This window comes from Macrotis lagotis, chromosome 1 (genome assembly GCF_037893015.1).
Source record: "Macrotis lagotis isolate mMagLag1 chromosome 1, bilby.v1.9.chrom.fasta, whole genome shotgun sequence".
NCBI classification, from domain to species: domain Eukaryota; kingdom Metazoa; phylum Chordata; class Mammalia; order Peramelemorphia; family Peramelidae; genus Macrotis; species Macrotis lagotis.
Window position 1 is genome coordinate 482,948,353 of NC_133658.1, and position 23,841 is coordinate 482,972,193.

The 23,841-nt window shown below is 34.4% G+C and overlaps 1 protein-coding gene across 1 annotated transcript in view; it reads right to left on the reverse strand.

Annotated features, from left to right (window-relative positions):
* GABRA5 (gamma-aminobutyric acid type A receptor subunit alpha5) overlaps positions 1 to 23,841 on the reverse strand; it is a 104,139-nt gene that overhangs the window by 68,387 nt on the left and 11,911 nt on the right. The window contains exons 3-4 of the mRNA XM_074231964.1: positions 22,157 to 22,224; positions 21,817 to 22,037 (exon numbers count right to left, since the gene is read on the reverse strand). Of these exons, the coding sequence (XP_074088065.1) occupies positions 21,817 to 22,037; positions 22,157 to 22,224 (289 nt within the window). The remainder of the gene's footprint in view (positions 1 to 21,816; positions 22,038 to 22,156; positions 22,225 to 23,841) is intronic.

Genomic DNA, 23,841 nt, shown 5'->3' on the forward strand with positions numbered 1-23,841 from the left:
AGGGTCGGATTTGGAAAGAGTACTCAGAGAATGGGAATCATCTCTAGGCTTTTCTGCCTATTAGCTTTGTGAATTTGGCCAAATATTTCACCTTTCTGCACCCCAATTCATCATTTAAAGATTCTCAGGGATCTCTGATTTCTCATTAAATTCAAAGGCTAAACTATATCACACTGAGGTCCTTTCTAGCTCTGAAAGTCATCTTAGGGGCGGCTAGGTGGCGTAGTGGATAAAGCACCGGCCTTGGAGTCAGGCGTACCTGGGTTCAAATCCGGTCTCAGACACTTAATAATTACCTAGCTGTGTGGCCTTGGGCAAGCCACTTAACCCCATTTGCCTTGCAAAAAAACTAAAAAAAAAAAAAAACCTTAAAAAACTTAAAAGTCATCTTATCTTCCCGTGTAATTTCTCAACAACTCCACAAAGAATGGATTGACAAATGAAGAAACTGAAGGCAGAGATTGTAACCAATAGACATAACAATGTAGTAAAGAAGGACGGTAAAGGAAGAGGAAAGACTCTGTTAACAGAAAGGAATAGATAGATTCAAGATAAATTAGTGGATATGACTGGCTACCAGATGGCAAAAATGATGGCAATGACAATGATGTCTACTATTATATATTCCTTCTCCTCCTACTGCTACCACTATTACTACTATTATTGCCTAACATTTCTATAGAGTACATCTATCTATCTGTCTATCTATCTATCCATCTATCTATTCATTCATCTCTAAGAAAATGTAATAAAAATAAAATCAGCATAGAATTTAGGCAATCATAAGAATGATAAAATTGTTTTCTGTATAAATCCAAGTGAAAAAAAATTCTCTTTTTTGGATATTAAACATTAATTTAAATCAATTCAGTCATTGGTCTAAAGATAAACCTTTATACTCAGAGAATTCCATCACCAAAACAAAGATCAACCTTTCATACTCCCACATTAACTTTAACATGTCCCCTCAGGGTGCTGTCATTTTAAATGATAATAAGAACATATTAAAAAATGATTAAACAGAAGTCAAATTGATCCCATCATGTTTAGAATCTTCATCTGTCAAATTGAAAGTCCTACATAACTTGCAAATGACTTTTTCAGCGTATAATCAAACAAGCTCAAAAAGATTGGAAATCACTCAAATTCCATGTGAAATAAATCTGTGGTATTTTTCAACCTCCTGTGTATCAGGAAAAAGGGAAAAAAGTGAGTTCTGCCAGACAACTGCTTCACAGCTCTATCTCATTGCTGCTTCTCTAACCTATGCTACTAAACACAACTGCTTCTACATTCAGGGGCCGTTGAAATAAACCTTCCTTTCCTTGCAAGTCATATACAACCATAGGCTTGAAGTTTCACATTGATTAAACATTTGACTCTTCTGCCTATCCAAGGAATTAGATATACTAAATATTTGTGCTTCTAAGAATGCTAAATATAACTTGCCCAGAATCATCCATAATGTCCCCTGACACTAGGTTCTTCCTTGGGCCAGGGAGGGGGTGGATGCTTGAAAATAGCCCAGTTTGTGACTGGCTCAAAAAACAGAGTTGGGATAATTTCCACCTCCATAAAAAACCTAATCGTGATACTACATTATCTTTTCTCATCAAAATTATGAGACCTCGATAAACTTCCCCTCATGTCTAATAATGGGGGCTAATCTATTATTTATGAGGTAAAATCTTCTAATGTTAGCATTATCTTAGATTAAATATTTCTACCATCCTATTCTTAGCTTTTCAAATAACTTTTTTGATTAAAATCATTACATTAGGGCCACTTGATGGTGCAGTGGATAGAGTACTGACCCTGGAGTCAGGAGGACCTGAGTTCAAATGTGAATGCAGATACTTAATAATTGTCTAGTTGTGTGACCCTGGGCAAGTCACTTAAACCTACTGCCATAAAAAAGTAAAATTTAAAAAAGAAATCATTGCATTAATATTTCTAAACTATTATTTATATGCCAGAAAATTATCATGTGTTATTTATTTTACCACTCTACTATAATTCCTGGTTTCTTTCAAGTTGTGGATGTTCTTAGAAGAATACCAGGTACTCAGTAGGCTCTTAATAAATGCTTGCTATTAATTCATTGATTTTGAAGAAGACCATAATATCAGGAAGGTGATACCATGACAAGTGCATGAATTGGATTTGAGTGAGGGGGTGCTATACTAAATCACCAGCTTCACTTTCTCCTCTGAGTCATCTGGGTCCAGTGGCCAGATATGAATCAGGACCACTGAAGATGGCCCTAGATGCAAGGCAATCAGTGTTAAGTAATTTGTCCACGTTCACACACCTAGTGAGAGTCAAGAGTCTGCCAGATTCAAACTCCCATCCTCCTGAATCCAAGACCAGCGCTCTATCCACTGCACCATCAGACTACCCAATTGATTGATTATAGTTATCCAGGAGAATAAAATCTCCTTGGCAGCAGTAGCTAGTTTTCATTTTGTCTTTGTTTCCCTAGCACCTAGCATATTGCCAATTCTATCATGATACATTATAACATATGCTAGGGCAAGTGTGTTCTGAAACTAAACTGAAGATTCATTTCACTAGCATGAAAAATGCCAATTACTAGGTGAAATCACAAGTACCATATGACATATTCATATCATTCCCCAGCAGCTGCCAAACAACCCCTCACACTGGGTAGGAAACCCAGCATAGCTGAAGTCTAAGGCATCCTGAGAGAGATAGGGAGCAGCATGAGAGAGGTAAGTCAAATTACTACACACCTCCAATTAACAAACATCTCCCTTCAGACCCTAATGGGACAGCTCAGGATTCTAAATGCAAGAACCTTTGGAATAATAGTACTTCCAATATCACTAAATCTGCTTTTATCCCAACCCTGACAATCATCATCAAAGTGGAAAATCATTATGGAGAAGGGGCTCACCTTCTTCATGACCACTGTTTATCCCATTTGCCACAAAGAGTCAGATAGGCACAGGAGCTCTGAAAATGTCAGTATCTCTCAGTTCACAGGCCCTCTCTATAGCCCAGCCCTCACAGGTATTATGCACGGAGAAGGAATCAGCCAATCTCATCAATTTGTCAACCATCTGAAACACACAGGGAAGGCTAGCAAAATAGCAAGTTATCCAAAGGGAGAAACAGGTAAGGCAAATCCTATCACCACAACAACTAACTCCATATCATGATGAATCAGAATTCAAGATCCTTGTGAATAGTGATGCTTCTAGCTCATTCCCTTCCAAAATTATCCTTTGGAAAAAAAGTTATGGTGGCACATATTAAATATTGTTGCTGTATTTACTATAGCCACAATAATTATGAATCTAAAGAAAATCCTTTCTCCCAAAGTCAATGGAAATGGTTTAACGTCAGAAACTGCTATCATTTTTATGAGTAGAAATAACATTTAAAAAGAGACATTAACCTCTATTTTTCTACTTCACCTTAAGGACTGTGGGATTTTTCCACATCTGATTTACAGCTGAAAAATGCCATATGTGTTGTCTCCTCCCTTAGAATGTGAGGTCCTTGACAGCAGGGATTGTCTTACTTTTCTGCATACCCCAAAACTTAGAACAATGCTTTGCATGTAGTAAATATAAATGCTTCATTCATCATCCATTCATTTATATCAATTTAAACAATGGTGGCTTTTCTCAAAACTTGGCAGTAGAACTATCCGTTCATAATCTTTTCTATATTTCTAAAGCACATGACATCTCCAAATGAATTTACTCTTGGTCAAGAGTTCTTAAACTGAAGTCTTTTATCATCTATAAAAATCTTCATAGTTTTATTTCAATGCAATTTATTCTTTTTATAATTCTATGTGTATTATTTTGTGCATTAAATGTTAATTTCAGAAGTTCCATTTGAATTCATAAACTTCCAAGTAGTCCATGAAACAGACACACACACAAAAATTGGGAATACCTACTCTAGATGCACCATCATCTACATTGATTCCTGTAATATAACTTTTCCTCCATTTGCAGTTTTCAGTGTTTGTTACCACAAGATTTGATGGCTACAGTGTCCCTAGTAAATATTTAAATATCTTAGAAGACAGACATCTATTATGTGACTTTAGAGTAATATTTATTTTAGTCATATATTAGTGTCTCTTATTATTCATGTCTTCTCAAGCAAATACTTTAGAGACTAAGTATTTTATTCTCACTAAAAGTAGTTTGTCATAGCCAATTATTTAGGAAAGAAATAATGGTGACATGTTTGAAAACTATTTTTCTCCTTTTTCAAGAGGAAAGAGTGCCTCCATGCAGAAAAATATTTTTGCAAAATTTGGTTGGATAAAGACTTTTGTATTAAAAATACAAGAACAATTTCTGCATTTAAATCCTTTAGACTTGATAGTTTATATAATTATTTTTTCTTCATAGAAGAGACTTCAGAGGCAATCTATAGAAATAAGAAGTCTCAAATACAAGAAAGGTTCCATTACAGCCTATAATTCTTCCCATTTCAACCAAACCAAATTAAAATATAAAATCAATAAATATTTAGCAAAATAAATAAAAATTTACTAGAACATAGATAAGACCAATATGCATTTTTCTATGTCAAAATGCAGCCATAGGGATGTGTATGAATGGTTTTGTTTGAGTTTGACTCCTCTGAGCTAGTCCATATCCTCACTTTACAGATGAGTAAATCTGTAGGTACAAAAGTTAAGAAAGGTCATTAATAGGAACCGACCTGAGACTTAATGTTGCATTCAAATTTTGCATTCTTCCTGATGTTTTCAACTATAATCATTGACTAATTCCTAACTCATTCTCTTTTCTTTTACGTGAACAAATAAGAGCTTTAGTCAAAATGTTTGTAAGGGTCTACTGTGTTGCCTGTTGGAGTTACAGAGAAAGGCAAGGAAAAAAATTAAGCTTGTTCTTTAAGAATTCACATGACAATTTGTTCATCATTGATAAATAAAAGCATTACTCAAGTCTCTGATTAACCATTAAAGAAAGTTTGTCCTAGTGGCAAAATAAGAGCCTTATGTTATATTGGGAATACTCTCTCTGATGCTTTCCATTACTCCTTCCCTTGTCATGATTACCTCAAAACTTCTTAGGTTCCATTCTTATAAAGGATGTCATCAAGTAAATATAGGATTTGATAAGGACAAGGACAAGTCTTATAAAATATGTGAGACATACTAAGTGAACAACCCAAGGAACAGAAACTTAAAATACAAAGACTTCCAGAATGTTGGATAGACACCTCTACATGGGCTTTCAAGGAGGACATGAATAACAATCATAATGATCAGAATTTATATATGATTTCAGTTTTTACAAGAGAAGGAAATGTCCACATTAATGAGAAAACAGATCCATTAGAATGCAAACACTCAATCCTAAAATAAACAAAACCTAATATTCAATTATCATAATGATGATAATAATATTGATAATAATTACCATTTATATAGTACTTTAAAATTTGCAAAATGCTTTACAAATATTTCTTCATTTTGTCCTTACAACAACCCTAGAGATTTGGGTTCTATTATTATCTCCCATTATACAGTTGAGAAAATTAAGAAAGACTGAGATTGACTTATCTATTATAATTAGCAAATGATTGAGGTAGAATTTGTGCTCAGTTCATCTTCATTTTCAACATGTCCTTCAACATACACATAGACATACATATACATATACATGCATATGTTCAGAGTTGTTCAGTCATGTCATATTCAAGATTTGATTTTATACAATTTTATATATAAATATATGTTTATATGTACATTTTGTGTGAATGTGTGGTATATTCACATGCTTTGATGCATTGCACTTTGTATAATTAAGTGTTTGCAAATATATACATATGCCAAATGTACACATAGGTATGCACATATATGTATATTATTTTTGTACAGATATCTGTGAACAAATGTATACTTGCTCAATCTTTTGATCCATTTCCCTTGCCTTTGAAGTTGCTATTGTCACTACTTGCATATGCCAGATATGGCACTTGACACGGGAACATGTCTGTGACGACCTTTATAGATCAAACAATTTAACTTTGTCTCCTATGCTGCTGGAACTTATTAGACTCTTCTTCATCTCTTTGCTGATAAATTCTCTACAAACTAATGGAACAGATAAAGTAAATTATGTTCAATACTCTCTTCAGTTAAGAGAAATTGAATTGTTGACAGCATAGTACTGAGTTTAAAGAGGTTGAATTACAAGTTTTGTTCTGCATAGGAAAATCATAGTAGGTAAATATCTAAACATATACTCATAAACACATATGCATATATACATACTTGAATATATGTGTATATACATTTGTACTTGTGTGTATGTATAGTTTATATACATGCATGCACATATGTATGTGTTTTTGTTTCCTAAGTACTTGATGGTATCTAAGAAATTCATTGTACCATTAACAAAAAAGTAAAGTGTCCCACCATAAAGTTTTAGCCTAGGGACTCTCTCAAATTACAAACCATGCCATTGCTTAGTTATGACAAAGTCTAAACTGCCACCCTCACCCCCACCAACATGGTCAAGGCATGATCCTAGGGCAAGAAATGAAAAAAATTCCTTTTGTTCTTCTGATCACATGGTAATTCATGCAAAAAACAACTCTCTTCCACCCCCACATAATTATATAATATTTAGAAAATGGAAAGTTTCTTATTAGTTATTACTATTGAAATAAGCCACTGAATTTCAGTTAATGAGATTAGAGAGTCTTTATTGAAATATCCCAGGTCTAATCAAATTCTTTGAAAGAAGAAAACTTTTTTAAATTCATCCTAAAACTGATGAACAAGACAATAAACATCGAACTTGTATCTTAAAAGCATAACTCTGGATAAGGTCTCCAAGTTCATGTTCTGGGTAACATGATGAATTTTTCAGAATAAACAGGCTAAGCCAGTTCTGCTCATTAGGTATAAAATCCATTATGTCTTAATTAAGGCAGAGAGTCATTGAGCATTCTTTTCTAAAAGAAAAATAAGAATTTCATTAACCTATTTTTTAAATGAAAGAATCCCATAAATAACCATTCTTCATTATACTCTGATTGATTTTAGATCTAATTACTTAGCATTTGTATTGATAGACACATCTATAATTTTTCTTTAAAATTATATATTATTGATAAAATGCACTAAAGTATATTTCTAAACCTTAAATAAGCTCCTTTTAATGCAAAAATGAATTTTGAACAAAGATACTGAAAAATGGTTTCATACACCAAGCATGGTTATGCTGCCATCTAGTGGTTGAGAAAAATATTCATAACATCTATTTTAAATACTTTTAAGGTTTTCTTCACTAAATGTATATTCCCATTTTCCATCATGGCAATAAAATGACATCAGTTTCTTTAAATTCACACCAGTGAGTAAAATTATAATAGATCATTTCAAATATGAAAACTTCATTCAAGATTCAGTCTAACTAAGTTTGAACAATGAAAAGGTGTGCATCTACTTATTTCTTATTTGGTTCCAATGACTTATGAAAATCACTTCATAGGATCATTGATATAGAACTAGAAGAGATCTCTGAAATATAAATTTACATTTGAGTAACCTAAGAACCAAGAAAGTGTAATTTTTTGCTTCTCAGATATACAATAAACATCGGAGACATGATTTGAACTTAGGTTCTCTGACTCATTCTTCCACTATAGCAAGTTAGCAAGTTTAGAAAAGTTGTCACATACATGGGAAGAAGGAGTTCTTATACCAGGGAAATCATGGGTTATTTTAAAAGATGGAAGACTGTCAAAAATGTTGATAACAGATAGATATACTGAATTAGGATATTTGGCAATGTGATATCTCAGATGTATAGTACATAGGAATGAATAGGCTGTCTTAATATAAGCAGCCAGAAATCTTTTATCTTAATTTTTATGAAACTGTTCTTCTTGCAAAAAGTTTTTTTTTTACTATAAGAAAATATATTTCTATTTTAAAAATAATTCTGTTGGGGCAGCTAGATTGTATAGTGGATAGAGCATCTGCCCTGGAGTCAGGAGGACCTGAATTCAAATCTGGCCTCAGGCACTTAATAATTACCTAGTTGTGTGACCTTGAGCAAGACATTTAACTCCACTGCCTTGTAAAAACCAAAAAATAGATAATAAAAAATAAATTCTCTTCATTATATTCAAATGCTGCATTATATATCTTTAAGTAACCACCTTCAATTCATCATATTTTCTAGCCTTGAAGTTAATATTTTCTGTATTAATGGAATGACACATATAACTGGTTCTCTATTGTTTATCATTTTTATCAATCATTTGAATTAAGGCACAAATGATATACTTAGGAAAATTTTACATGACATAAAGATGGAACAGCTAGTTGTCTAAATAAGTATCTAAAAAGAACTTATATTAAAATGATGAAACAAATAAAATATCATAAATTTAATAATGGTAAGTATAAAGTACCTGACGTGGGTTAAAAATAAATTATTTCCAAATAAAGGAGCTGTGACTAAACAATTGTTTACATGATAAAAAAAGATCTGGAGGTTTAGAGCATTTCCAATGACAAAGAATTAACAATATGGCAAGGGAGTCCAAAGAGTTAATTCACCTTTCATTACTTGATTAGAGAAAGATGTTTAGAACAATATGATAGCATTATCATTCTATTCAGCTCTGAAGAGAACAAACTTGATATGCTGTGTTTGGTTTTGGATAAAATATTGTGACCAGAACAATGACAAATTGCTTTACAGTCAGCTGGATAAATAAACAAACATATTGCAAGGGAATTGAGATGTTTGGTTTGGGAGACAGAATTTAGGAATCTAATATCTTTACGTATTTGAAAGATATCTTCAAGTATTTGAAGCACCATCATGTGAAAAAGAATCTAGATCTTCACTTGAACCAAGAATGCAATTTGGAGGAGTGGGTGAAAATTCCACATAGGTATGTTTAGATTTGACTTGTGGGAAAAAATGTATGATTAGACACATCCACAAGCAAAATGAGTTTCCTTGCTAAGTAGTGCATTGCCTTCAATAGAGGTGCTTAAAAAGAGCTTAAGTAATTACTTGTTAAGGATTTTATAATGATGATTCCTTTTTCACATATAGGTTGAAACAAAATGTACTCTGAGGTTCTTCAAATTCTGATTTTAAAAAATGTCGTTATTGAGAGAAATATATTGCATTTGACCCCGACAAGTGTTTAGCTGAATCTTTCTATTATATTGGGAAACAACAGGTTGTAATATTCATGGCAAGGTGGAATAAAAATTATGAGTTGTAAGAAAGTCAGGATGGGGTGGGGGGGAGTAAAAGCAAAATAGAAACAAAGAGACAGAAAAAGACAAAGAGGATGTTATGTAAACAATTTCTCCTTTGTCTATTTTCCCTTCTTAATTCTACCACCTTTTCTGGATCAGATAGAATTGGAAACTGAATAGCTCTATTGCTCATAAGCATAAAGAATAGGAAAAAGTCCTCCCCAAAGGGTGCCTGATCATATACTTCTGAGTCTGAGGATGGGCTCTATTGTCTTAAATCAGAAAGTATTATCCTCTGGATTATTATGCTTCTTAATTAGAAGATCTCTATTCAGGGCAGCTTTAGAGGAGAGTGGGAAGGAAGGCATAGTGGGACTGCTTTCTACCTCAAACCTGTGTAAAAAGTTTCCCAGTTCTCCTTTCTAATGATGAAAGATTGAATGAATAATTCAGGCTTTCATTAATAAAAATTTCATAATCCCTTTTTATATATCAGCATCACAAAATTTCATGGATTAAAAGAAGATCAGATCATCTGTCATAACCCTTACCTAAACAGAAACAGTTTTGTCACATTCCCTAGGTTTTCAAAGGAAAGCTGGATGGGTGAGGCCCACTACTTTTAAATATGTTCCACTTTGAGAAGACTCTAATTTTCAGTAAACATAATTTTACAAGGAGCAAAAATATGCTTCCTTACATCTTCCTTAATATTGATACCATTTGTCCCCATAGAAGATAGCACAATAAATTTAATTCCTCTTCTTAATGGACTTTCAAATATTTGACAGTGATTATCACATTTCTTCTAACTTCTCTGATACTCTTCAATTCTAAGTTAAGAATCCCCATTTGCTTCCACAAATCCATATATATCATGTTCTCTACTCTTTACAACTCTATTTATATTCCTATTTTGCTCCATCATAGAACCAAGTGTCTTTTTCCTTCATTTGTCAAATCAATGAACATTCTATGTTCAATACATCATGAGTTTTAATTTATACTACAATTTCATGTTTCATAATATGGGATATTTAACTAATGAAATGAAAAACATAGCAAAACATAGATTATATTCATAGGTGAATTCTAAGTCAAAATGCATCAACGGAGATCTCAAGGGGGCAGCTAGGTGATACAGAGTGTTGATCACTGGCTCTGGGGTCAGGAGGACCTGAGTTGAAATCCAGCCTCAGACACTTAAAAATTACCTAGCTGGGGCGGGGTGGGAGGGCAAGATGGCAACAGAAGAGAATCCTCTCTTAGGTGCTCTCAATCAAAATTTATAAACTAAGGACTCGAACTACATTTTTGAGAGACAGAATCCACAGAGGGATCCAGTGAGTCAGTTCTCCAACCCAAGGTAACCTGGAAAAGAGCAGAAAGGCTCTGTTCCCCAGGGTTGGAGGGACTGCCCACCAGAGGGGCAGCCTGCCAGAGCGAAGGAACTTCAGCCTCTTGAAGGCAGCCCCAGAAAACTGGGAGCCATGGCTCATGGCAGCAGGGAAGCGGGGCCATTTTCCTGACCTACACCCCGGGGAGCACCAGACACAACTTGGGGGATCAGCAGTGGGACCTCAACCAGCTCGAAGCCCATGAAGCCCAGCTCTCAGGGCACACAGTGAGCAGCATGGCCATGGCAGCCCAAATTCAGGAACAGGAAGCAGAAGCTGGTAAGAAAGAGTCCCCAGGGCATGAGTGATGAGCCTAGGGAGGGGAATGGAGAGAGACTGCTGAGCTCTGTCCTCTGTCCCTAGAACAAGACTCTGGGGTTCTGATTCAAATCCTGATTGCAGTCTAGGCCCCCCCATAAAACAGCAGGCCCCCCCACCTCATCCCCATGGCAGAGGGGTGCATTTATGGTCATTCACAGACCAGGAGGGAAGACAGAGCCTCACACACAGAGATCCTTGTGAGGGGGTGTCCCAAAAAGCTCAGGAAGCACTCCCAAACCAGGCACAGGCTGGAGAAATGAGTAAGCAGAGAAAAAAGAGAAACACCACTGAAAAATACTTTGCCTGTGATCCCAAGGAGGATCAGAATACTAAATCTGAAGATGAGGAAGTCCAAGCTCCTGCATCTAAAGACTCCAAGAAAAGCAGAAATTGGGCTCAAGCCATGACAGAGCTCAGAAAAGACTTTGAAAATCAAGTGAGGGGGATAGAAGAAAAATTGGGAAAAGAAATGAGAGAGATGCAGGAAAAACATGAAAAAGAGGTCAGCAGCTTAGTCAAGGAAATCCAAAAAAAAAAATGCTGAAGAAAATAACATGTTAAAAAACCAGTCAAATGGATAAAACAGTTTAAAAAGTTATTGAGGAGAAGAATGCATTGAAAAGCAGAATTGGCCAGATGAAAAAAGAGATAAGAAAGCTCTCTGAGGAAAACAGATCCTTCAGACAAAAATGGAACTGAGGGAGGTTGCTGATTTTACAAGAAATCAGGACACAGTACTTCAAAACCAAAAGAATGAAAAATTAGAAGAAAATACAAAACATCTCATTGAAAAATTAACAGATATGAAAAACAGATTTAAGAAATATCATTTAAAAATTATTGGAATACCTGAAAGTCATGACCAAGAAAAGAGCCTTGACGTCATTTTCAAAGAACTACTACAGAAAAACTGCCCTGATATCCTAGAAGCAGAGGGCAAAATAGAAATGGAGAGAATCCATCGATCTCTCCAAGAAAGAGATCCCAAAACACCAACCCCCAGGAGTATCATAGCCAAGTTCTAGAACTCCCAAATCAAAGAAGAAATATTACAAGAGCCAGAAGGACACAATTCAAATATCGTGGAGCTGCAGTCAGGATCACACAGGACTTAGCAGCAACTACATTAAAAGCTCATAGGGCTTGGAATATAATATTCTGGAAGGCATAAGAGCTTAGAATGCAACCAAGAATCAACTACCCAGTAAAACTGAAAATCTTCTTCCAGGGAAAAAGATGGACTTTCAATGAACCAGAGGAATTTCAAATGTTCCTGTTGGAATGGCCAGAGTTGAACAGGTTTGATCTTCAAATACAGGACTCAGGTGAAGCATAGAGAGTGGAGGAGAAGGGGAAAATATGAAGGACTTAATGTTGATGTATTCCTGTATAGAAAAATGATACTGATAATACTCAAATGAACCTTCTCATTTAATAGAGCAGGTAGAAGGAGCTTTTATAGATGAAGCACAGGAGAAAACTGAATTTGAAGATATATATTATGGTGTAAAAATGGAGTCAAAAGATAAAAGGGAAATGTAATGGGAGAAAGAAAAAGGAGAGGAGGAATAGGCTAAGATATTTCATACAATAAGATTTTTCTTTATTACAATGAGCTATTGTAATGATATGGAAGGGGGGAAGGCAAGGGGGAATGAGGGAATCTTTGCTCTCATCAGAGGTGGCTAGGAGAGGAAACAGCATATATACTCAATGGGGGTATAGTTATATAGGGAAAGAATGAGAGGAAGGGGACAGGGGGAAGAGGGGCATATGAGTGATGGAGGAGAGGATGGACCATTGAGGGTAGCATGGTCAGATATAACACATTTTCTTTTTTACTTCTTACAAGGGGCTGGGATTGGATGGCCTGTCCGGGACCAGAGGGCCGGGTAGATACTGGGTCTAAGGATGGCCCTGGGGCCAGGGATCTGTCTGCTGTGCCACTCACCTACTCTACAGCAGAGACAGATTGAAAGAAGAGAGAAAATATAGTACATGGTAGTTGAGAAGAATGAATGGAGGGAGTTGTGATCAGCAATGGCAATGGTCGAAAAATATGTAAGTAACTTTTGTGATGGACTTATCATAAAGAATGTGATCCACCCACAATAGAGCTGGTAGTGTTGGAACACAGACTGAAGCACAATTTTTATTATTATTATTTTTGGTGGAAGTTGCAGGGCAAATGGGGCTGAGTGGCCTTCCAGGGGCCACACAGCTGGGTGATTGTTGGGTATCTGAGGCCAGATTTGGACCCGGGTGCTCCTGGCTCCAGGGCCAGTGCTCCGTCCACTGTGCCACCTGGCCATACCTACAATTATTATTTTTTCTTTTAATTTTAATTTTTTTCCTCTCCCCTTTACTTTATTGCTCAGGCAGGTCTATATTTTTTGGGGGGTATTATGTTTACTCTTAAGCAAGAATATTTCAGTAATTATAAAAAAAATTTTGTACAAAATAAGAATAAATAAATAAATTTAAAATAAAAATTAACAAGCTGTGTGACCTTGGGCAAGTCACTTAACCCCAATGTCTTGCCAAAAAAACCAACCTAAAAAAACTAACAGAGATCCTAAGCTTTCAGTTTAGAGACTTCTTTCTTTTTGAGTTCAACACCATTGCTATAGGGAATTTATGGATAAGATAACTAAACCAATGGAGACTAGTATATATTCTGAATCTTACAGTCTTACCATATTGCCATTTCCCCACTACTTCCATATAGAAGAAAGATAAAGAATATGCAGTCTGATTTCTTTAACTGATTGATAACTGGAAAATACACATGAAATATAAAGGACTCCTGAATTATAGGTTAGAGTACTTCTTTCTATAATCCTTTTTAAAAATTGACCCAATTGGGAGAATCTTAAATGTATACTCAGTTATTTAGCATGATATAGTTATTTACATGAAGAAAGTTTCCTGATAAATGACTAACCTAAATAGTAAAGGAACTATTTATATTTCCCAAAGGTTTTCAGATGACTTTGTCATGGAAATTATGTTTTTAATGTTTTAAGTAGAAGGTTAAGAGATGACTTTTTAAGAAAATAAAAAGTCACAGAATTCCAAGGGAGGAACCAAAATGGAAGTGCACAGAAAGCACTCCACAGAGCTCTCCCAATATTCTCCTCTAAAGAACTTTAAAGTAATGCCTAAAATTCTAGTGCGGCACTTCTGAACAAATGTTCAGAACAAGATATTCTTTCAGCCCAAGACAATTTGGAAGGTCAGAGAGATCTATGACACATGGTTGAAACCCCAATAGTGGGACTGGGTGGAGGCAACAAAAGCAGCTGCAGTTTCAGGAACCAGCCAGTCAGTGTTGGTAAGAGAATCAGCAACCTGATCAGAAAGAGACTATAGAGGAACTCTATGCTAGTACTGGATTCAGAACTAGATGCTCAATGGGAATTTTATTGCCTATTTCTGCTTCAGGACTATAATTCAAGAGCGGAGCCAAGAGGGAGCAGAAGTGCTGAGGGACATATCACTTTTAGTGACATGAAATCAAAGAACTGTATTGCGTCTGGCCTCAGGAGAACAGGGCTCCAAAGGAGTAGTATGAGTGACAATTCCAAGAAATCAGGAGCCTTTCTTGGGTTAGGACCATAATAAAGTTCAGGAGAGCAATGACCACACTTCCACTGAGATCACACCACCTTGGAAGCATCAAACCCGCAGAAATAGCTTTGAAAACAGCAGTGCATGGGGGTACCAACATTCTCAATGCTCTCCTTTGCCAGCCAGTCAAGTTGGTGTTCTTACCCCCGCCCCAGCTGCCTTAGTTAACTGGGCTGTGCAGCATTTTAAAAAGTAAGCATTTGTCCTGTGTACCATGCATGGCCCCACCTGGCCCTCCTTGACCTGGCAGCCCTAAGGGCTTGACCTCAGCCCTTGGCCCTCCTCCCACCTCCTACCTTTGATATGACTCTCTGGACAGATGTAGAGGTGCATGGGGGCAACTTGGATGGGTGGGATACTAGGATGCTTTTTGGGGTGGTGGATTGGAGTGGATCGCATCGGCCTTTGGAGGACTAGGTCATTGGAGAGAGAAGCATGTGTGCATGTGTGTGAGAGAGATTGATTTTAGAGGCTGCCTTGATGAACCCCTGGAGATGGAGAGCAGTGAACCCCCCTTCCTCAATAGCCTATCTTGAAAATCCCTTTTGAATCACTCACAGCCCTGAGCCTGCAAACATCCAGGAAGGGGAGAAGGCCAGGGAAGGGGACACTCCTTCTGGGGCACAGCCAAGGAGGGAAGGAGCCCAGCTTTGCCAGGCTTTGGGAGAGAGCTGAAGCCCACAGCTAGGCTGTTTGTTCATCGAAACCCCAGTTTCTTCCATGTTGTCTAAGAAAGCCCCCAATCCCAGTGGGAGAGGAGAGAGAGGTCCAAGCAAGGCCAGGGAGAGAGAAGGGCGGGGTGGTCTTCCTTGTTGCAGTTCATGTTTCTAAAGCTCTTGTCCTTTGTGTTTTAAGCACTTTACAACAAATAAAAATTGGATTTATCTACAAAAAAAACAGTGCAAAAAATCCTGAATTTGAGACTTCCCCTAAGCCCAATACCAGGAATACAGCCCAACACTTATATAGAGTTCAAAATCAAGACACAGAACCTGGAAGAACTCAAAAATTATTTTCAAATTCAAGTAAGAGTGGTAGAGGAAAATTTGTTAAATAAATTGAAAGAAGAGGAAGAAAATTATGAGAAGACAATCAGGAGATTGGTAAAGAGGGACAAAACACTGAAAAATTGTACTTTACAAACTCAATTGATCAAATTGAAAAAAGAGTTACATTCACTAATGAAAGTAATTCCTAAAAATCATAATTGATCCAATGAAATCCTAGAGACAGAAGGTAAGACAGAAATTTCAAAAATCTACCAATCACCATCTGAAATATATGTCTAAATGAAACCTGCAATGAATATTATAGACAAATACTACAGCCTCCATTTCAAAAACAATATGCTTCATGTAGTTAGAAAGTAATTATTGAAATATCATGGAATCGAAGTTAGGATAATGTAAGAATTAGCAGCTAATATGTTAAAGGAATGGAAGGCTTAGATTATGATATTCCATAAAGCAAAAGAATTGAGATTACAACCGAAAATAACCTGACCTGAAAAACTAAGAATTATCTTTCAAGGGATTAACTGGATATTTGATGAGAGGATTTTTAAGCATTCCTATGAAAATAACAAAATTAAATTGGAAATCTGGCCTTCAAATACAATACTAAAAGGAAGCACAAAATGGTAAAGATGAAAGAAAAATCACAGGGAATCCAATAAGGTTAAACTGTTTACCTTTTTATATGGGGATATTATACGTGAAATTTCTAATAAATTTATCCATGTTAGGTCAGTTAGAAAGATTTAAAAAAGGGTCATGGAAAGATAGAGATTATATTGGGATGAACAGAGAAAAGGGGAAAGAGAGAGGAAGAATGGGAAAAGTTATCTCATATGGAGGAAAGGGGAATACACTTCATAATTAGATTAGGTCAAATGGCCATAATACGCATATATAAATATTACAAATATTAACATATAAAAATGTTTATATATATGTATGTGTCTATGCACACATATGCATACAAACATTTTCAATTAGTCATAGAAATCTATCTTACTGAGCAGGGAACTAGGAGTGAAAGATGATAGAAAAAGAAGGAAATATACAACTAATCATCATAACTATGAATGGAATGAGTTCACTCATGAAATGGAAGTAGAAAACAGAGTAGTAACCAGGATCTGACAGTAATACCTAAGTTAATTTACTTATTCAGTCATACCAATCAAATTACCAAATAATTATTTAAAAATCACTATTGATTAGATAAATGAAAATTAAAACAACTCTGAGCTGCCACATCACACCAACATATTGGTTAACATAACCAAGGAAGAAAAAACATAAATTCTGGAGGGGATGTCAAAAATTGGACCCAAATCACACTATGAGTAGAGTTCTGAAGTAGTCCAGTCATTCTGGAGAAAGAAACTGAAATCATGCCCAAGAGCTATAAAACTTTATATACCTTTTGTCCTAGTAAAACCAACACTAAATCTGTATCCTAAAGAGATCAAAGAAAAGGGAAAATGACCTATTTGTACCATATACATTTATATATATATATATATATATGCATATATATATATATATATATATAGTAAACAACAAAAGAACTACTATATATAGTAGTTCTTTTGTTTGTGGCAAAGAATTGGAAATGGAAGGGATACCTATGATTTCATATACATTGTGGTATATGAATGAAATGGAATACTATTATGATATAAGAAATAACAAGCAGTTTGTCTCAGAAAAACTCAGAAAGACTTATGAATGATAAAAAGTGAAGTGAGCATGAGAACATTTAATGTAATAACAGCAATATTATAAGGATGATCAGCTGTAAAAGATTTAGCTACTTTGCTTAAGGCAATGATGTAAGACAATTTCAAAGGACTCACAATGAAATGCTTTCCAACTCCAGAGAAAGAATAATCTTAATGCTGACTGAATCATGCCATTTAAAAATTTTCCTTTTCTTATTTTTCTGTGTTTTCTTTTGCAAGATGATTTATAAGAACAAATGTATCATTTCATATGTACAATTGATATCAAATTATCTGGCTTCTCAAGGAATAGGGAGGGGTGGGAAGAAGGAAGATAATTTGGAACATACAATTTAAAAAATGAATAATAAATTGTTTTGTGTTCAATTGGGAAATAATTCAATAAACAAAATGCATTTAAAAAAAGAAATGAGGCATACAGTCAAGCACTAGCCCTCAAAAATACTCCCATTTTTCAAAGCTGAAAGCATTTTTTCCATGTTGAGTTTTTGAGAATATATGTTGTGTCTAATCATTTTAGTTGTGTCTAACACTTCACAGTTTCATTTTTGGTGTTTTCTTCACCAAGAAATTGGAGTGGTTTTGTCATTTCCTTCTCCAGGTCATTTTATAGATAAGGAGCTGAGGCAAATAGAGTTAAGTGACTTGGTCAAAGTCACACAATCAGTAGTAAATATCTGCGATTAGATATAAACTCAGGAAGATGAGTTTTCCTGATTTTGGGGCCTGCACTCTATCCATTGTGCCATCTAACTATCCCAGAAGCTACAGAAGATTCTTTAGGTGAACTATATTACAGGGAATACACCTCTAGAATCAGTGACTTCCTTACCATACTTTAAAGTTCCAACTTAAATCCTATCTTTGACCAATCCATTCCACCCATCTTAATCCCAGTGGTTTCACTCTGGTAACATATTTTATTTAACTTATATGTAGTTTGTTTTGTAGAGATGTAACTCAGAAATATTATGAGTTCAATTCCAGATCACCACAATAAATTAAATTACACAACAAAACAAATCACAATTTTTTGATTTTCCCAATACATATAAAAAGCTATATTTACACTATACTATACTCTATTAAGTGTGCAATTATGTCTTAAAAAACCAATGTACATACCTTCATTAAAAATACTTTATTGCTAAAAAATGCTAACCATCATCTGAGCCATCAGAGAGTCATTATCTTTTTTTGTTGGTGAAGGGTCTTGCCTTGATGGTGATGACTGCTGACTGATCAGAGTGGTGGTTGCTGAAGGTTGGGGTAGCTGTGGCAATTTCTTGAAATAAGAAAACAATGAAGTTTGCCACATCAATTGACTCTTTCATTTGAATACAGAGGCCAAAGTAGGGTTAATAGTTTTAATATTGTTTTATCTCAGGGAGGAGGAAGAGATGGGAAATAGTCCAGTTAGTGGAGCAGTGAGAACACACACATTTATCAATTAAGTTCAATGCTTTAAATAGGAGCAGTTCAGGATGACACCCAAGAAATTACAATTGTAATATCAATGATCATTGATTACAGATCACCAAAGCAGATATAATAGTAGCAAAAAATTTGAAATATTTTGAGACAAGATGTGAGGACATTGGAAAAAATGGCTGCCATTAGACTACCTCAATCCAGTTGCCACAAACCCTTCATTTTGTTAAAGATGTAATATCTGAGAAGCACAATAAAGTGAAGAGCAATAAAATGAAGTATGCCTGTATATATTCATCTACATATTATTTCCCCCATGTGATCAGAAGCTCCTTCAGGGCAGAGACTATATTTTGCCTCTCCAGTGCCTAGTATGATAACAGATAGATAATTAACACTTAATAAATGTTTACTGCTTGTTTGATTGAAATTGGGAGGAGTGATGAATTCATATTTTTTGAATTCAACATATTAAGCTTCTGCTCTTGCTAAATACTGGGAATAAAAATACAAGATAATTTGGTCATTGTCCTAAAAGGGTATATCTAGAACCTATCTATTCATTGACAGAGTCGATGGGGAGCAAGAGAGAGAGGATTGTGTGGAGGTGTTTCTTAACAATTTGATTGGAATGCTCAAGACCTTTGTGATTAGGCCTCAAACCCACTCTTAGTTCTAGTTTTATTGTAGAGTCCAAGTCCAACTGTATCCCTAAACAAGACATAGATTTTACATAGGCAAATTAACCAAAAATATTTATAGTAAAATTTTTTTTTAAAAAAGAAATCAAAGCACTAATTTTATGTTACTGCTCTGTTAACTCCTAATGTAACTGGTATGGTCTCAAGAGAAAAATCTTCTTTATGTATAGTTTGGGTATAGACCTGCTATTATTGTTACTTTTTTTGAATAACTGTCCACATTTAAAGACATGGCATTTATCACATGTCCTACCAGTCAGAATTCAAAGAATATTAAGTGACAATGGGAATTCAGAGTCCTATTCAAATACTCTTATTAAACAAATTATAATAAATACTGAGATCTGAAGAGAGATAGTGATTTGCCTAGGATAACAGAGCTTTTTAATGATAGAGATAAGAAGGTAGAAATAAAATCTAGAGCTTTTGAAAATTCTTCTTTCTTTTTAACTAAACTACATTTCTTTATGCATAAGATAGGTGTTTTTAAATTCAAGACACTGGAAATAGAATAGAGATAATGACGATTTCCTTGAGATATTACTTAATATTATTTTTGTACTCAATCTTTTTCAAAAGATCAAGTGTCCATTTTAAAAGATTCTTATTCTTTTGCATAAAATTATGAGATAAAGAGCAGGAATTCAACAGCCATTCAATTTTCTATGTGTATAAACATCTTCTTAAGTCAATTATTTTTTCTCTACTTTTCCTAAGATTAGTTCTTTTTTACACATGGAAGTTCATTGTAAAAACCTTTTCAAGGCAATATAATAGCCTTTCTCTCACTGTTTGATTGATTTATTTAATGATAGATTTACTCACATTTAATGAACAATTCACAGTATGAAACTAAATTGGATGATTCTAGATTAATAATAATCAAATTTGTATCCAGCATGAAAATTTTTTTATCAAATCACAGAAATAAGCCATTAAAAGGACTCTTTGAAAAACAAATATTTTAGTTCCTATAGTTTTAAAATTCTTTATTTTATTTAATTTACATTTATGATTAATGATATATTTCTAAAATTAGTCATCACTAGAGAAATAAATGTATATACCAAGAAAAATAAATCTATAATAAATTCAGAAAACTTCTTGGAGAAAAGATATATTTACTTATTAAAATATTATTAAAGATTATTATTGCTATTTATATAGTACTGTGCCAAATGTTTTGCAAGTGTTATCTCATTTGATCCCTCCAACAACCCTTGAAAGGCAAGTGTGTCTATTATCCTTATTTTATAGATGAGAAATTAAGGCAAACAGAAGTCACTACTTTTACCCCCATTTTATAAATTAAAAAAATTGGACACATAGAGGTAAAGTGACTTGCCCATCATCACAATAAATTTCTGAGGTTACATTTGACCTCAGGTCTTCCCGACTATTTGTCAAGTACTTTATCCATTATACTACCTACCTGCCTTAGAAAGGCTGTGAAAACTATTTTGACAAGCAATAGGAAGAACACTAAAATGTGAGCTGTTGAGTTCCATCTAATAAGTAATAAATCAATCAATCTGACTCTTTACTAAATTATTATACCATGACACACATAAGCTAGTAGATTCTAGGGATAGCCCTAAGAAAGAATAGGTTCTTTTTATCTCTATAACATTAGACAAGTTGTCTAGCATACTTCAGTTTAGTTTTCTCATTTGTAAAATGAGACTAGATTGAATGAGTTCTCAATTCCTTTCTGTTTTAAATCTTTCATTTCTGTGATTCCATGAATGTCTAAAGTTCTTCCAATTCTAAGATTCTCTGAGAACTAATTATAAATAAAAATAGAATTTTTAAACAGATTTCAGATTGATCTTAGCTGTAAGAGATTTGAAAGAAGGGGATCGTATTGACTGTGTATCATAGTAGCTAAGACAGAGTTGCATGATCAATGGTCATTACACATATAATTAATAATAATTATTACAATAACATGAAGTTTTAAGGTATTTAAGAGCTTAATACAGTTTTGATCCTCATAACAATGCCACAAAGAAAGTGCAATTACTATCCCATTTAAGGTACTAAGTCTGAAAGACATTAAAGTGACATATCCAGGGTCATTTATCTGGTTTGTGTCTGACGGAGAATTTTGAATTTGACTCTCTGCTCTTTGACATCTAGATGTCTCTTCATATTAACTGCTCATGAAAAGGTTTCAAAGGATATTGCATTTATTGAGTGATATTCATAACAGAAAAATAATGAGGAATTCATCTGCTTTCCCTAGAGGAGAAACAAAGGGCTCCAGATGAACAAAAGGAATTTTCAAAATGTTGGTATTCAAAAGAAATACATTAAATGGGTTTTTACCTCATGGTATACAGCAGGGTACCATCATCTTCTAGCCTTAAGAGCTTGTTTGGTGTGGTCATATTGTGAGCTATGGACTTCTTTCCATTGTGAAAGAATGTATCTGGAGTCCAAATCTTGCTGGCAAGGAGGTTGTTGAGGGGGAGCCGCTGCATTGGTCCTTTGAAACGAAGCCTTTCATCTTTCCAGCTTTGTCGGAAAAATACATCAATGGTATACTCCTAAGTCAAAGAAAGGGAATCGAGCTATTATATTTCAATAAATCTTTTCCCCAGAAATATTAACATCTAACATTTGGCTATAATTTGAGGCTTGGTAAGGTCCATGTTCTGTAACGTACCATTTCTGTATCAGATACTGGGCCAAAGCTGGTGACATAGATGTCTGTTCTCACCTGAGTTATTCTTTCTGAAATATAGAAATATGAACCTTAATTTAGTTAACACCATAAGAATGAAAAATTAAACAATGAAGATATATTTTATTTTCCCATTAAAGGAGTCATTTTCTAACCTAAAAGGGTAATAGGATTTTTTTAAACCATTACATTTAGTTTTTCATTAGTAGATACAAACTAAATTATAAGGTGTGCTAGCCCCAGATTATTTTCCTTATTTTAACTCAGAAAATAACAATTTCTCAATATATCAAGAATCAGTCATATAATAAGACTGAGGAATCCTTCCATTTATACAATTATACAATGCTTTCCATAACTTTGTATGATTGTATATATATATATATATATATATACGTATATATATATATATATATATATATATATATATATATATATATTATGAGTTGCTTTAAATGCAGAGTGGATAAATGAATTACTGATACCTTTAACTAGTAACAAAGGAAGAACTTAAATTCAGATCACCCCTACTCCAAGATCTTTACTTGATCTATATACCACAATGTGATGTTATTATCACATAATAAAAATGAAAGTTTTCATAATTTCTAATGGGTAGTATTATTACATTGTACATTTCAGGATGCAGTTTCTATATACTAAGAAACAAAGACTTGAATGTATGGTCAATGATAAAACCACTTCAGATTGGTATTCTCACAAAATGAAGAATATTCACTTTTTACCCCTGATGGTTTTATAACTCTCATGATCATTGTCATAAAGAACATTCTGGGATTACCTTAGAGAACTAGAAAGTTTCCAAGTGAAAGAATTAGCTTTGTACCTGCCATTCAAGGTTCTGATATAATTTTACACATCTCTACTCAAATTTGAATTATCCCTGGAAAATTCAAATCTCACAGAGATAGGTTTTTGTTGGCAACTCTTATTCATGCCTAGATACAAAGCTCAACAATTATCTCAGATACTCTTTTACTACAATTGATGATTAATTGTAACTTGAAATCTCTATCTGTCTGATATCCTATTACTGTTTAGTTTACCCAAATTATCTAACAAAGGAATCAGTCTGGGAAGTGTGGAATCCAGTGGTATCTATCTGAATTCATTAGTTGGAATGAAAATTTCATTAAAGATCATATTTAAATTCGTCCTAGTACAGATTAGGAGGATGGCAGTCAGTTCCCTAAGGAACATCTTACTCTTTAAAATGCTAATGCTGGATAAGAACTACATATCTTGAGAGAAAAGCATTTTCCTGAAAGTTTCTACATTTTCCATTGGAGCAAGTTCAAAGGCACTGTATTTGAGTTTTCTCTATTCGAGCACTTTATCCATGCTTAGAAACTACATTTAGATGTCAGACCATAATTCACCAGTGCATTTATTGCTGGAAATACACATACTGTTTTTATATTACAATCATTTTATACTGAATTTAATAAAAAGAAAAGGGGGGGGGAAGAAAGAGACAAAGAAAGAAAGATAGTCAATGAATGCCAGAGAAAGGCAGAAAGACACTGACAGGCATATGGAGCCAAACAAAGAAAAAGAGAAAGATAGAGAGACACAAGGAGTTTCCATTTACAAAGTATAAGAAAAAAAAGAGGTTTCTGTGTGAAAACAAAACATTACTTTTCTCC